Source organism: Odocoileus virginianus, chromosome 6 (genome assembly GCF_023699985.2).
Source record: "Odocoileus virginianus isolate 20LAN1187 ecotype Illinois chromosome 6, Ovbor_1.2, whole genome shotgun sequence".
Taxonomy (NCBI): domain Eukaryota; kingdom Metazoa; phylum Chordata; class Mammalia; order Artiodactyla; family Cervidae; genus Odocoileus; species Odocoileus virginianus.
The window spans coordinates 57,607,514-57,623,829 of record NC_069679.1 but is presented as its reverse complement, the minus strand read 5'-3'; the positions used below and the strand labels follow the sequence as shown (position 1 = coordinate 57,623,829).

Here is a 16,316-nt window from a genome sequence, read left to right as displayed (position 1 = left end):
GTAAAATACATACACATTTGTATCAATATATAAAAATATATATACAAATATATAAAACACATATATACACATTGGTATCAATATATGTATTATATATATGTGATTTACATATATGTATATAATTGTATATTTCATTGTATATATGTATCATATTTTGTATATATGTATCATATCTTCTTTATCCATTCCTCTGTTGATGGACATTTAGGTTGCTTCTCTGTCCTGGTTATTGTAAATAGTGCTGCAATTAATACTGGCTTGCATGTATCTTTTTGAATTATTGTTTTCTCTTGGTATCAGAGAAAACCATGCTCTAGCTATATGCCCAGAGAACACACACACACACACACATATATATACATATGTATACATACGTATATAAAGAGTTACAAATACTTTACATCCTCAGGGAAACCTGTCAGTTCTCTACTATGGCATCAGTGACCTAGGACAAGGAAAATTCTATTTCTAGGCATGCTGAGTGTTTGTGAGCACCCTCAAGATAATAAACCGTTTCTTTTGGAGCATGATTTGGATGTTATATATATATGTTTGTATGTCCCTTCCTGCCAGGACATATCCCAGACTGACTGAATCTCAATCCCCAATGAATAGCTTAGGAATTTTACTTTGATTCCAGGAGATTCTGATAAACCAGGTTTGGAAGCAAGTCTGAAGAAAGTAACATAGGAGTTAGCAGTGAACAGACCTGAGTTTGAATCCCAGAATCACCACTTTCTAGCTCTGCAAAACTGCACAAGTCACTGACCTCTGTGAAATAGGGAGTAACTGTAATTATCCACAGGGTTCCCATGAGGATTGAATGACACTGTGAGCGTGGCATGATGGACAGCAGTGGCTGCAGACATAGGGGCCTAATCACCAGAAAGAATCCAATCTTGAACCAAGTCCAGGGATGGCACAAACATTTTCTTTGTGCCCTTCCAAACGCCAGAATCCCCCCTCAGTCGTTGCTGAGTCTTCCTCCCATAGGTGCTGCAGTATCCCCTCCCTGGGAATCCCTCCCCCTTCCTTTTTGATTGACAACAGGTCTCATTTACCCTGCATCTTCATGTTCTGCAGAGTTGAGAGCCAAGACAATAAACAAACCTCTTTCTAATTAATACTGATTACCTCTCATTATCTCCTTGCTAAGTTAATATTTTTTTAAAAATCCACTTTTTCACTGAGGTGAGAATAACACAGAACTATTTCCTTCCACAAATGTAAATGGCCTGGAACATTTTTGGGGGGGGCGGAGGCGGGGCATATGAGATCTTGAGTTCTTCCCCCTCTGTCTCTCCTCCCTGTCCCCACATCCTTTGCTCCTTTTCCCTTCCTTGTCAGGTCAGCTTTGGGCTGCTCTACCGGAAAGGTCTGTGGTGGAGAATGGTGCAGGCCCAAGTCGTGCTCTCCATTATGGGAGCTCGACAGCCATTTTCCGTGATCTGTCCCTCTCTTTTCACCCTGGTCACCTTGAAAACCAAACTATCTTTCAGGCCTACCCCTTGATAACAGAACCAATTAGATTACAAAGGAAAATCCTTTCCAAATATATTAGGATTTGCTTACCGAGTTGGACGAAGGCAGCAGTGGTGCTCACACTGTTTTGTTTTGTTTATTTATTTGGCTACACCAGGTCTTAGTTGCAGCATGCAAACTTTTAGTTGCAGCATGTGGGATCCAGTTCCCTGACCAGGGATTGAACCCTGGCCCTCTGCATTAGAAGCATGGTGTCTTAGCCAATGTCCTGCTCACACTGTTTTCTGTGGCATGGTGTCCTGGTTTTCCTCCCACTTCTCAGGCTGTCACTCCTCAGTCTCCTTGGCCAGTTCATCCCCATCCATCAGCATCTCAGTGTTGGAGCACCTGAAGTCTGAAATCCTTGACTCTGCCCTTCTCACTCTGGACCTCACTCATCTTACGGTTTCAAATGAAAAGAGTGAGAAGAGCAGAGCCAAGGACTAGCTACTCAGGGATGCTTCTCTACCCAGGGATGGTTCCTACGCATACACCTCCACCATGAGCCTCCCCCTCTACATTCCACCCAAACTTGGCCCTCTTCCAGGATTCCCCATCTCAGAGAATGACTGCACTATCCATCCCTTGTATTGATGTCTGTGGACACATCACTCTCCTTCAGTAACCATCACGAGTCTTGCTTGGTCCATTTTAAATATTTGTAGGCCCCATCCATCTCCCCACATGAACCCCCAGCCCATCATCTTTGTCCTCCTAAATGCTCAACCACATCTGTAATTGCTCTTCTTCAGTCCAGTTCCCACACTGCACCAGAGTGATCATTTTTTAAAGCTAGTGTCATCATGTCCCTACTTGGCTCACCATGTGTCAATAGCTGCCTGCTGCTCCTAAGAAAACAATGTGCTCATGATGCCCCATCAGGCCCTGCATGACCTGGTCCCTGTGACCTCTCTAACCCCATTTGAGCCACTCTTCCTTACTCTCAACAACAGCCAACTGACTTCTTGTGGTTTCTTCAAGAGATCATGCTCTCTCCTGCCTCTGGGCTGTTGCTCATGTGATTCCCTCTGCTTGGGACACCTCATGCATGCTAAGTCACTTCAGTCGTGTCTGACTTTGTGACCCCATGGACTGTAGCCCACCAGGCTCCTCTGTCCATGGGATTCTCCAAGCAAGAATATTGGAGTGGGTCATCGTGCCTTTCCTCCAGGGGATCTTCCCAACCCAGGGATCAAACCCCAGTCTCTTGTGTCTCCTGCAATGGCAGGTGGGTTCATTACTACTAGCTCTACCTGGGAAGCCCAAGTCCCATGAAAACTCCCAACCTCCCAATGTCTGCTTTAAACTTACTTCCTTGGGAAACTTGCTTGGACTGCATCCTGACCCTTCTCTTCCTTGAGTTAGTTTTCTAGGGCTGTAATAACAGAGTATAACAACTGTGTGGCTTGAAACAATAGAGATGCATTGTCTCACAGTTCTAGAAGCTACAAGTTCAAAATCAAGGTGTAGGCAGGGTTGGTTCCTTCTGAAGGTTATGTGGAAGAGTGCCTCTCTCTCAGCTTCTGGTGGTTTGCTGACAATCTTTGGAATTCCTGGGGGTGTTACAGCAGCACCCCAGTTGCTACTTTATCTTCACATGGTGGTCTCCCTGTGTGCATGTATGTCCAAATTCGTCCATTTACAGAAACATCAGACATACTGGATCAGGGTTCGTATTCTGGGATAACCTCATCTTCCCTAAATCTACAAGGATCTTATTTCCCAATAAGGCCACACTCTGAGGTATTTGGGGGTTAGCACATATGAATTAGGGGGTGGGGACATAATTCAACTCATAACACCCCTCATTTCCAAGGTGGAGTCCTCTAGTTATATATTGTCATAGTCCTATCCTGCATTTATCTGCAAAACAATGATCACACAAGCAATAGTGTATTTATTTCCCCATAGATTGCAAGCGCCATGAGGGATCATGCCCATTTTTGTTGACCACAGCAGCCTCTGTCTGGCCTGTAACAGTCATTCAATAAATATCCCTGGAGTGAACCAATAAATTCTGTGATCACCCAGATTGCTGACTGCATCTGAACGTGAGGAGATCAGCCTTTGCTTCCCAAGCCTACTTAGCTACTTTCTAGTGCTCCAGCTCCTGGGGCACTAAGTTATCCGAGACAAGTAGGGTTGGAGGCAGATCACAGATCATCAGTTGCTGCCTAGCCTCAGTGACCTCTTGAGACTCCAGCATCATCTCCCTGTAAAGCCAAGCCCCTGTTGGAAAAAAAAACCATGTCTAAGATTTGTTAGCATATTGCACTTTCATTTTCCATGTGCCTCATAAGCACCCGGGACTATTACTGAGAAGGCTGAGCTTCTCTGGGGATCTTGAAAGTAGGCCACTTTGCTAGGACTGGAATGGTTTAGCTGGGTGGTTTAGGAATGAATAAAGTAAAGGAACTTCTGAGGCCTCCCTCATCTCTAATAGTCCAAGACTCTAGTTGTTTGATTACTGTGGATGTGGTCCCTCAATGCAGACAGAAAAGGGTTCTTAGTCCTTTAACTCTGACCAGTATTTAGGTCTCGGAGCCGCTGGCAACAGTGCAAGAGAACGCCAAAGAACCCAGGTGGGACTTAAATCTGGTGAAATCACCTTCCCTGTGCTCTCAGGAATACGTGCAGAGTGTTACGATAGCTTAAGTTCTGGCTTTTATGTTTCATCATCTCATGGAATGAGGAATGCTGATTGCTCTAAATGTTGGACTTTTAGAAACTTGAACCCATTGACCTGCCACAAGTAATTACTTCTGAAAAGCTCCTGAACCAGCAAGACGCCAGGAGGACTCACAAAGCAAAGGTGAGCAAACCCCGGTGAGGGAGGGAGCTGAGGAGTCATCCTTTTCCTGTCCTCCCTGCACAGAAGACTTCAGAGGAGGAGCAAACTATTAAGTAATGCAGAGTTAGAACTTTCTAAAGCTATCCAATCTCTCCTGGGCCTGCCTCCAACTGGAGATTACGCTTGCCTCTCAGATGAACTCTGAGCCCTTCTCTACTACCTGGTGAAAACAGGGAGATGTTGATGAGAGAGGGGAATTTTATTGGGAAATTGGTGATTCTTAAAGCGTTAAAATTTGTGAACACTTTCCTGATTCATTTCAGAGTCACCTAGATGCTGCTGTGTGGATGACTATTTGATAAAAGACGTCCAGCTACTCTTAGATCCTCAAGGCCATGTTTGTGATGCTGATGACAAAACACCTGCAGAGATGGGCCCCTCCCCAAGGCTCACAGCTCACAGGCACTGTCCACAGGGCAACATAACAGGGATCACTCAACACATTTGGCTGCTATTTCTTCCCCTTCCTGGCCGCCCCCTGACTGCCCTTAATAACTGTCCACATCGTCCTAGTGGAGTTTTTGATACACCAGGGAAGATCACTCAAGTCCTAAATAATCAGTTTTCAATCCTTCCTAAACTACAATGTACAGTATTGGATTATGGGGGTATACCCTACATAAATAGGTTAGCATCTCTCTAATGTCAGAGTCAGACAATTATTCCATGGCAGAAGAAGCAGAGAGAGAGAACCAGGTCTCACCAAACCAGAACACATTTCTGGAAAGATAGTTAAAGCAGCTGTTGACACAGAAAGTGACATCTTGCCAAAATGAGATACAGAAAGATATTTCCATTCAAAGTTTGCGAAACTCTACAGGAACCTTAAAAACAAGATGATACACAGAGCAGATTGCCCCTTCGTTCACCGATAGCTTCACTAAGGACTGGTCTGGAAGTTGCAATGGCCCACCTTTGATGTCACAGGAGATCTCTGTGGATTATGACCGATAAACAAGATCTCACTGTTCCAAAATGGATTTCAAGAGTTGGACTGCAGAGTAACCAATTACCCCTCATCCTAACAAGTATGTCATCTTTCATAGCAGGAACTGGAAAAGAAGATGCAGACTCTAATGTATCCTTCTGGGAAAAGACAATATTTACATAAGATGCAAATGCTGGAAATGAACCGTAAAAGACAAGAGGTAAATATGAGGGAAGAAGAGAGCGTATTTACCAAATGTATGCTACATAATCGCTGTCCTGGCACATGAATATGTTAAGCATTCATCTCCAGATCTTACCTAGCATTTTAAATTTAGTTACTGCAGCCAAAGTTTCCTCTACTGGGACTGAGAGGAAAACAGCAGGATCCCTTCTGCTACCAACTCTGTGGAGTCTTTTCTCTGTGCTCCATCCTCCCAAGGATGCATCTGTGTCTCAAGTTTCCCTTTTTCTAACTGTTTCTTCTACCACATTCTGGCTCCAGCAGGAAAATGAGGTTAGATAATTTTTCCTGGTTTAATTAAAAGGACAGAGAGTGAATCTGTCTTTATTTTGGTACTTGTACCTAATGAGCAAACATGCTTGCACACTCAATCATTCAGTTGTGTCTGACTCTTGGCAACCCTGTGAACTGTAGTCGGCCAGGCAATTCTGTCCATGGAATTTTTCAGACAAGAATACTGAAGTGGCTTGCCGTTTCCTCCTCCAGGGTATCTTCCCGACCCAGGGATTGAAACCTAGGCATCCCTCTATAATTTAAATCATAGAATCATTTGATAAGGAAGATCTCTTGTAATAAAACCCTTTACAATCGTGTATTCCTATAAATGTCATATTCCAAATTCCTCACTCAAGTGAATAAGTCTGAAGTCCCTGTCTTATTCAGTTCCAAATATATCAGACGGCCTATGGAGAAATGGTTTTACAAAGGTCCTCACCATTTTGAGACTACCAGTATATTCCTATTTCTCCTAACAAACCTCACATGAGGAAAGTTTCCATATCTTTTAAGAGGAAAAAGAGAACCATGTTCTACTTATCTGTCTACAGGTACATATACAATTTGTAAAGCGGCTGATTTGTTGACCTATTCTGGTGAAGGTAGTGTGAGGGGAGAACACTAACACTAGCTGGTCAATTTCAGGCCCAAGTTGAACTGAAGAAAAGTCTTCACAAGGAGGCAAGAACTAGTAAGCAGAAACAGAGGGACCATAAAGCCAAGAAAATCCTTCAAAGCATCCCAAGAAATGATGATGGTGACTTTCTAACCTTGTTGCCTGATGAAACCTTGAACAGAAGTCTAGGTGAGTCATGTAATTTTTTTAGTAAATAATATATCAAGTGTTTTTAAAACTTCACCAAATAAATGTCTGATATGGAGTGGGAAAGCACAGAGCTGCCCTTGGGTCCCTGTTGATATTTTAGCTCCTGGAATAGAATGGGCCTGTTGTCATGTCGTTTGGGATGGCTGAGAAGAATAAGACTTCAGCGCTGAGGTGAGATCTCTTTTTAGAAATATACTGTACTTTACATGCATGATTGCAATCCTTGCATGATCCCCATGAGGAGAAAAAGCAAAAGGGCCTCATCTTGTGGTTAAAGAGAGTGAAGCACATGGAGTTATCAATACATTAAACAGCACATTGGTATCAGCCAGTTTGTGAGCACAGGCAAAAACTCTCTCCTCACCCACCCTCTCCCCTGCAGCGCTCTTCGGCACACTCAATGTCTAAAACTGCATCCAGCATCACCGTCCTCTTCAAAATTGCTCATGCCACCTCCACTGTCTCAGTGGGTGTGGCCTCCATGCTGTCACTCAGGCCAGAGATCTGGCACCTTCCCAGCCCTGCTTGCCCCCTCTCCTGGAAGATGGTCAGTCACCTAACGCTGACTGTACCCCCATACCATTCCCCATGTCCCTCTTAGGTCAGTATGTCACACCAGGGCTATTGCCATAGTCCCCTGACTGCACTCCTACCTCAGGTCCTACTTTCCTTCCATCAACCCTTTACCTCGGTGGTCCCCAGACCACCAGAACCAGCACCACCTGGGAACCAGTCAGGGCTCCAGGCAGAGCAACTGCATCAGAAGCTGTAGGGAGGGGGCCCAGCAGTCTAACAACTCCTCATCTCCCCCCATGATTCTAACACCCCTAAAGCTGAAGAATTACTGCTCCACTTGGTGATCAAAGTGCTGTCCACAGACCAGCAGCATCTAATCACCTAGGAGTTGATTAGAAACATAGAATTTCCGGCCCCATCCCAGACCTACACAATCAGGGTCTGAATTTTATCAAAATGATTCTCAAGCACCATAAAGTTCTAGAAGCACTGCACTATTACCAGGATAATCTTATGAAATGCCAATCTGACCATATCATTCTTGCACTTAAAAAGGAATCCTTCAGTGAGTCTCCATCAGCCTGAGGACAAAGCCCGAACTCCTTACCCTGGTACCCTAAGCCTTCAGAGTCTATGCACTGCCTCCCTTTCTGGCTTCATCTCCTACTATTATCATGCCCAGTTCCCATACTCCAGCCAGGCCAGGTTGCCCAGTGGCCCCAGATGGCTCTGTGATTTCCAACAGACATTTGTATTCACAAACTCTGTGCTGTATCACCCCATCAATTAGAATCTCGTTAAGTTTGCACTGTATGTACTCTCCCGGAGCAAGCCCATCACTGCAAATACAGGTATTGTTCACACACACAGAGCTCGCTGTGCTCTGGGCCAATCCCCTGTCAGTAAGGACCGAGCACCGACAGAGCAACAGAAATGCTGGCTGTTTCTCTGGAGGTCTGGAGCTTCTAAGATGCAGTCCAGCTGAAAGAGATACTGCCACTGCTCAGGAAAACAAGATACCTAATCAGTGAGTTAGTTAAATAAGAAAAGGCTGAATAATTGAAAATCTACTTGGAGCATCCATCTAACCTATACTCCCAAGCTGCAGGATGAAATCTGGTGTGTAGTCATATAGATGAACGACTTTTACCATTTAAAAATATTGGCAAAACCACCAAGAAACATACCTCAGCTAAAGTTGAACACTCTGAGTCATTGCTTGAGATCAGGCTGGGGAAAAAAAAAAAAAACCCAAACAACAATGCTGGCAAAGTCTTTGGAAGACTGTGTCACATGGAGAAAGGGGGTTCTCCTCTGCCCTCCTGATATATTTTTTTAAATTGCTTCATTTTATTCCAGCTAAAGTTTCTCAAGTGCTTACTCTAAGCCAGGCAAAAAGATCCACCCTTAACATGAATTATTGCATTTAAGTTTCACACAACCTCTAAGGCAGGAGTTACTATTAGCTCCCATGTGACAAATCAGGATTCAAGGCCAGGTCTTTCTGACTCCAAAGGGTGCACTCCCACCCACCCCCTTGTTTAGCCTCATCAGGACTCTAGTGGCCCAGAGCTCTGCCCAGGACAACCTTGGGAAAGTCTGCAAATGCAGTTTGTGATTCCCTCCACCCTCTCTCTCAAAAGCAGGCTTCCCTCTGCAAAGCCTGTAGAACTCACCACTCTGCAGGCATATGTTCAAGCAGTGATTCCTTTTTACTTCTTCTCAAGTAGCATCTTTGATCTCTTTCTCTGCTTCTGAAAGCAGTTTACTTTCCTTTCTCCTAAAAATGGAATGTAGTCAGACCATAGACTTCCGTGGGCATTCTACTAGTCAGGGTCTGGTACCTCTTCATCTAGCTTCTCTTATTTAAGGCTCTATTTGTTCACTTTTGTTCCCTCTTCTGGAAGGGAGGATGAGAGTGTCAGGCCCATTGTGAGGTTAAAAACCAGTTTTTGTTTTTTCACTGCTTCTTTAAAATGAAATCATGATGCTTTGCATATATTTTACATATACTTAGAGTAAGTTACATGTAGTGCTGCACTATGCTAAATCACTTCAGTCTGTCTGCTTCTCTGCGATCCTATACCTTTCCAGGCTCCTCTGTCCTTGGGATTCTCCAGGCAAGAATACTGGAGTGGGTGGCCATGCTATCTGTGTAATATGTAATGATACATGACTTATACAAAGTGAACATCACCCTTTCAGGCAGATAATTCTGTGAGTTTTAACATGTGAATGTGGCTCCTACCCTTTCCAGAAGTCATGACATTAATCTAGTGAGGATAAAAAGCACCGGACTTGTAATCAAAATCCTTTATTTGAATGCTGACAGTACATTATTCAACAGAAGCTCCGTGAGAGCCAGGAGCTTCTCTTATGACTAGAACAGTATCTGGTACTAGTAGCCTCTTGATAGATATTAGCTACATATTTGTTCATATAGCTTTATTCTACAGTTGTCTAACCTCTGTGAACCTGTTTCCACATCTGTAAAATGGGAATAAAGCATTATGTCTACCATGCAGAGTTTATGTAAATTTCAAATATTATGTGTAAAAACACATGTAAAATGTAAAGTATCATATGAATATGGACAGAACTGAAGAAATATGAAACTGATGTCTTACAGCAAAAATAAGATATGCTTCAGGGGAAGTGTCACTCTATATACATCATTTGAATGTCACCTTCACAATTCTGGTCTTACCTGGCCACTTGTACTATTATTTACTTAGTATTTTCCTTTAAGGTATCTTGCTTAGTTTTATTTTTAAAATTTATCTTTGTTTGTGAATCAGCTGTGACCTGAAATTCTTATCCTCCTTTCCAAAAGAGGGAACAAAATGAACAAATAGAGGAGCTGGGTGCAGAGGTGCCAGAACCTGACTAGTAGAATGCCCAGGGAAGCCTATGTTCCGACTATGCTCCATTTTTAGGAGAAAAAAAATGGGTCATGGGTTTGATAGTGGCAATAACATTTTTCTAGCATATTATAAAATACATAACCATCAAAAATTTTTAATATTTTGCACGATCCTTGTACTACCTAAATCATTCCCTATTTTTCCCCACTGGCCTCTGTTTCTTTCCTCTCTCAAGATTAACTTTTTAAAATAATTATTTATTTGGCTTCACTGGGTCTTAGTTGTGGCACATGGAATCTTTAGTTGCAGCATGTGGGATCTAGTTTCCTGACCAGGAATCAAACCCAGGCCCCCTGCACTGGGAGTGCAGAGTTTTAGCAACTGGACCACCAGGGAAGTCCTGTCTCTCCCCAAATTCATTTTAAGTATCAGTAGGATACACTTTCCTCTACTCTGCTCACCCAAAATCTATTTAAGTTTTAAACATTGTATTTTTCTTTTTTTTCAAGTCCAGCAGCCATAAAGAATCCAACAGGGATTTATCAAAATGTAATAAGACATCCAGCTCAGAAGTTCTCAAACTCTAATGCTTTCTATACAAAACTTTGTTTATAGTGCTTTGCTAGTGACTTAAGGGATATTCAAGGATAATACTGAACACGTGACTTTTGCCTCACATGCTAACGGAAACATCATAACACCAAGAGTGTTGGGAGACTCAAGCTATTGTTAATGTTATGTTAGATTCCACCATTACCAGTCTCTTCTTGTTTCTAATTCCCTGCCTCTTGTCCACAGAAAATCCTTATTCTCAGTCTGAGTGATGTTTCTAATATTCTAGGCTCATTTGTAGAGCAGAGATGATTGACAGCTCCAGGCCTCAATGAATGAAGCCTTTCCCAGGTCTCAGTTATCAATATTTCCCACCTTCCAAGATTCTCTGATGGCTCACTTGTTCATTCCTTTATTTACTCATTCAACAAATATTTACTGAACTGGGTAGATGTGGTACTTACAATAGCACAGACAATGAACAAAAGAAAGTCCAATGAGAATATAACTAGAGACCTAGTAATCTGAGGAGTTGGACAGTTTCTATGAGAAAGTGGCATTTAAGCTGAGATGGAAGTAGCTGAATGATGGGAGCAGGTGAGCACATGAGTGTGATGTCCAAGTGCTGGAACATCCAAAACTGTGATCAGTAACAGCATGTACAAAGGCCCTTGAGTGGGAAGGAGCCTGCCAGATTCTAGATACCAGTTAGAGAAGAGAGATTCAGATGGAGAGTGACTGGAGATGGCTCTGGAGGCATAGTGAGAGAACAGGGCAGGCAGGGTCTTATAAATCATGTCAAATAAAGACTTTGAACTCTATCTTAAGATTCAATGGGAAGCCACTGAAAGGGCAGGTTAGTGAACTAACAGGTTTATATTTTCAATATTACTCTACTTGAACTGTGGTGAATGGGTGGGAGAGGAATGCAAAAGGATGTGGGGAGACAGGTTAGAAGAACACAGCAGTAGTGCAAGAGAGGTGTTATCTGGACCAGGAGAGAAGGGTGACAATGAGGAGGGAGAGAAAGAGCAAGATACAAGATATGTAGGCACCAGTTAGAGAAGAGAGATTCAGACAGAGAGTGACTGGAGATGGCTCTGGAGGCATGGTGAACATCTGGTGGTGAATTATACGCAGGGCATGGAGACAGTGAGGTGGCCAGGAGGTTCTGGGGCAAAGGTAGGACCATGTGCTAGGCTAGGGTAATAAGAAGAGGAGGCAGGTTTAAGACAGAAAAAGAAGATGGAGCTGACGCATCGCCAGGAGACAAAGAGGAAGAGTCCAGTTTTATTTTTTAAAAAATGTATCATATTTCAGGAGACAGATTAGAGCTGGAGTCATAAATTAACTATAGGTTTCTGTCACTGCTATGTATATAAACAATGCTCATAAGAATAACATTCAGGGGGAAAAAAAGGTAGCCCCTCATTAAGACTGAAAGGAAACTCGTGAATCACAAGGCATGAATCCTCACATTGAAATGTTTGAAAAAACATTGAAATCCTTTGTAAAAATATGCAATTTCAGACATCAAGGGCTTAAATAAAATATGCCATAAGATTTGATAAACAATGATCATTCAGAAAATATCCAGAAAATTGTGGCTGATTCTGCCATAGGGGAAAATCTGGACTTTGACCTAGGATGGTTTTCCAAACTTGAAAACGGTCACTAAGATTTTTTTCTTAAAATCCACTTTCTCTGAATAAGGCTCTGTGTGGTGATCTGAAGTGCATTCTAAAAGGTTATTGGGTACTACTTAAATAAAAAGCAGAAGTAAAGACATATATGTGTAAAATCCAACGCCAAAAAAATGAATCTATTCTCCAAAAAATAGATGGTAAAATAAATGCCTGACCTTTGAGCTCTCTAGTTCTGTAGGTCTGGGATGCAACCCAGGCTACTGTGTTTCTGAAAGTCTCCATAGTTAAATCTGATATGAAGGCAGAGCTGATTGAGGGTTAGGAAAATGGAATGGTGTGTGCCTAGGACATAGTAGATGTTCAATAAGTAGCTCCAGGCAACACCATCTGTGCAATACTCTTGCCAAAACAATTTAACCTTAAGTTAATCACAAGGGAACAATCAGAGAAAGCCTAAATTAACAATCATTCTACCAAATAATTGACCCTGTGCCCTTTCAAATGTCAGTGTTAGGAAAAAGGAAGGTAATGAAGAGGAGGAGGAAGAAAACATCCAGGAAGAGGAGGGGAAAAATCAGTAAGAGAGTGGGGAGGGGGGAGCAAGAGAGAAGGAGGAGAAAAAGGAGGAGGGGAAGAGATGGGGGGAGAAGAAAGGAGTGAGGAAAGGAAGGAAGGAGAAGAGAAGAAAGAAAAGGATGGGAGAATGTTCTTGAATTAAAGGAGACTAAGCGATAAGAAAATGCAACACATATTCCTAGATTAGATCCTGTACTTAAAAAATAAAATGCAAACAGTCAAACAAAAAATAGCTACAAAGAGCATTACTGGGATAAGCATGGATATTTGAATACAGACCATATATTAGAAAACAGCATTGTATCAATGTCATATATTCTAAGTGTAATAATTGTATTGTGGTTATACAGGAAAATTGCCCATCTTTTTAGGGGATTTGTGGTGCTATATTTTGGGAGGAAGTGACTCTGCAACTAATTCTCAAGTGGCTTAGCTCAAGACAAGTTTGTGTGTGTATGTATACACATATACATATTATGACACAATGTTGATGAGCTAGAGTATACAAAAGTGTATTGTATATCTTGTGATTTTCAGAAGATTAAAAAGTTTTATAAATAGCAAGAAAAACATTTTTAATGCTTACAGAAACACCAGGTGAAATCCTTTATGTATATATGTGTGTGTAGGTGTGTATAAAAACCTAAGCTTAAACAAATACATCATTGTCCAGGGTAAAAATAAATTAAATGAACTTTCAATTCTTTGTAGGAAATACACAGAATGCAGAATTTCTGGAACACCAAGCAAGGAATGACCACTGTCACAGGAAAATTGGCAAAATGGAAACATGGCTCCGTGAACAGGAAGCCCGGGGAGAGCTTCTCTGGGACAGCTCCAGCTCTGACTCAGATGAGTTGGGGAAAGTAGAGAAAAAAAAAAGAGCACTTGTGAGGACCAGGACAGAGAGAATCCAACATTTTGATGAGTTTTTTGATTAAGAATAATAATATTTAATACTATTCACCAATCTAGTTACTTAATGTATTGGAAGCTTTCTTTCCTTTAAAAAATTCCTCAAGGTAGTATATAAATTATTCTGAGAACACCAATTCACTTTCTTTTCATTTGAAATCCTAAGGTTAAAGGTGTGAGACATATTAATATATTAGTACCATATAACCCACTGCCTCAAAACTTAGGGACTTAACTAGCAGCCACTTACTGTCCCACTTTTCTGTGGGTTGCTGGGCTCAGTTGGGTGGCTCTTCTGTTGGTCTCTTTTGAAGCCTTTCATGCAATGGATGGCAGGTAGGACTGGAGTCATCTGGAAACTCAATAAGAACACTGATGCAGTTGGAGTTCGCCTCCACTCCGTATCATTCCAGAGCCTCCTTACCTGGATTTCCCAAGTGCTCTCTCCTGAGGGTAGTGAATTTGCTTTTACTTGTCAGCCCAGGGCTCCCAAAAGCAGACGTCCCCAGAGGAGGGAGAGAAAGCTGCCAATCTTAACTCTAATCTGATCACAGACGCCACATTCTGTTAGCTACTGCAAGTCATAGGCCAGGTCACAGGCAATGAAAAAGGGGCTATGCAGGGCAGCAATTCCAAAGTGTGGTCTATTGGGGTACACCTTTGAGACATGGCACCCCACCATATCTTTAAAAGCAAACCATATCTTCTAAAACAAACAGATGAGAGAGATTTGATAGAAATAAAAATGACTTTCTAAAGAAAATCACAAGATGCTGCATTAGACACTAAGCTCATTTAAGTCACTTTCCTGTGAGTTATAAACTTTTTAATCTCATAACAAAGAGGCTAAAAGAAAAATGTAAAGTTATGAAATTAGATGCTTGCTCCTTGGACAGAAAAGCTATGGCAAACCGAGACAGCATATTAAAAAGCAGAGACATCACTTTGCTGACAAAGGTCTATATAGTCAAAGCTATGGTTTTTTCCGGTAGTCATGTATGGATGTGAGAGAGGTACCATAAAAAAGGCTGTGTGCCAAAGAATCGATGCTTTCAAACTGTGGTGCTGGAGAAGACTCTTGAGCATCCCTTGGACAGCAAGGAGATCAAACCAGTCAATCCTAAAGGAAGTCAACCCTGAATATTCAATGGAAGGACTGATGCTGAAACTCCAATACTTTGGCCACCTGATGCGAAGAGCCAACTCATTGGAAAAGGCCCTGATGCTGGGAAAGATTGAAGGCAAAAGGAGAAAGGGGTGACAGAGGATGAGATGGTTAGATAGCATCATGAACTCAATGGACATGAATCTGAGCAAACTCCAGAGGTAGTGGAGGACAGAGGAGCTTGGCATGCTGCAGTCCATGGGGTGGCAAAGAATTGGACACAACTTAGCAACTGAACAACAATAAAAAAAAATGTTAAGTGTGGAAGGTCATTGTGAATTAAAGCTCAAAATTAAATGAAGATCTCTTAGATTATGATATAGACCATAGAACTTTACAAATGGACACTTAGAAGTGTTCCATCCAAAAGTTATATTCTCAAAAATTAGATTTTTTTAACCTTTTAAACAATCTGCTCTATTCAGATTTTACCAGTTAATGCACTCATGTGTGTGTTTATTTCTGTGCAGTTTTCTCACATGTATGGATTCATGTGAGCAATAGTATGATCAGACAAAGAGCAGTTCCATCACTAGAATCCCCTGTGCTATCTAAAGGCCCCCCCAAAGTAGATTTTTAGGCAACTTCAAGAACTTCTTTTGTATAAAACTAGACTCCACTTTTAGCAACACCTAAAAATATTTTAAGCATCCAGAAGCCTCTAAGAATTCAGTGAACTTTAAAACAAAGTAAAAGAAAAATTCTCTTTTAAGCTTTCTCTAGGAAACTTCCAAAACAAAAATAATAGAAACACCCCCTAACTTTGACATTCAGTACATTCAGATCGGTCACTAAGAAGATGAAAACTTCTGTGTCAGGGGACAAACACTCATGTTTCTTCCAGGGATAGAAGTCAATTAATTAGGTCATCTCTGGGCATTTTTACTCCCAGTTCTTTGCAAGTAGTACACTTTTTCTTTGGTAGGTAGAAAGCATATTTTCTACAAAGGAATGCATAAATTGTTTGACCACTCAGCCTTTTTGGAAAAGTGAGATCCTTTTTTTTTTTAAATTGAAATACAGTTAGTTTCAGGTGTAGAGTTTTTTTTCCTAGATCTTAGAATTTATACAAGTAAGTGAATAGCATAAATTAAACATTGTCTTGCTATACGGGAACTAGACACATATGTGTACTGGTGAGGATGCCATAGCTCAAAGTATATCTTGAACTTTAGAGAATGTTAGCAGCAAAAGAAATAAATCATGATGCTTTCTCTGTTTATTTGCCTTCTCTGTGTGGAATTCTCACCCAATCTTAAATTCAAGAATTTTAAATTATAATAACAGTGATATTAATCATTGCTAGAGTGCACTGACTGTTTACGGTGGGTCAAGAACTCTCCAGATGCTTTTCATATATAATCCTCACGACAATGTTGTGGGTTACCCCTGTTTTATAGATGATGAAACTGAGGCACTGAGAGGTTAACTAACCTG

At 41.5% G+C, this 16,316-nt stretch overlaps 1 protein-coding gene across 2 annotated transcripts in view; it reads left to right on the top strand.

The window, feature by feature from the left end:
• CCDC198 (coiled-coil domain containing 198) overlaps window positions 1-16,101 on the top strand; it is a 29,649-nt gene extending 13,548 nt beyond the window's left edge. Inside the window, exons 3-6 of one of the 2 annotated variants that reach the window (XM_020874188.2) lie at window positions 4,247-4,333; window positions 5,422-5,520; window positions 6,465-6,624; window positions 13,511-16,101. In XM_020874188.2, the coding sequence (XP_020729847.2) occupies window positions 4,247-4,333; window positions 5,422-5,520; window positions 6,465-6,624; window positions 13,511-13,740 (576 nt within the window). In that variant the 3' untranslated portion in view covers window positions 13,741-16,101. Of the gene's footprint in view, window positions 1-4,246; window positions 4,334-5,418; window positions 5,521-6,464; window positions 6,625-13,510 lie in introns of both variants that reach the window. The other variant, XM_020874186.2, reaches the window with a different exon arrangement.
• Window positions 16,102-16,316: the final 215 nt, after the last annotated feature.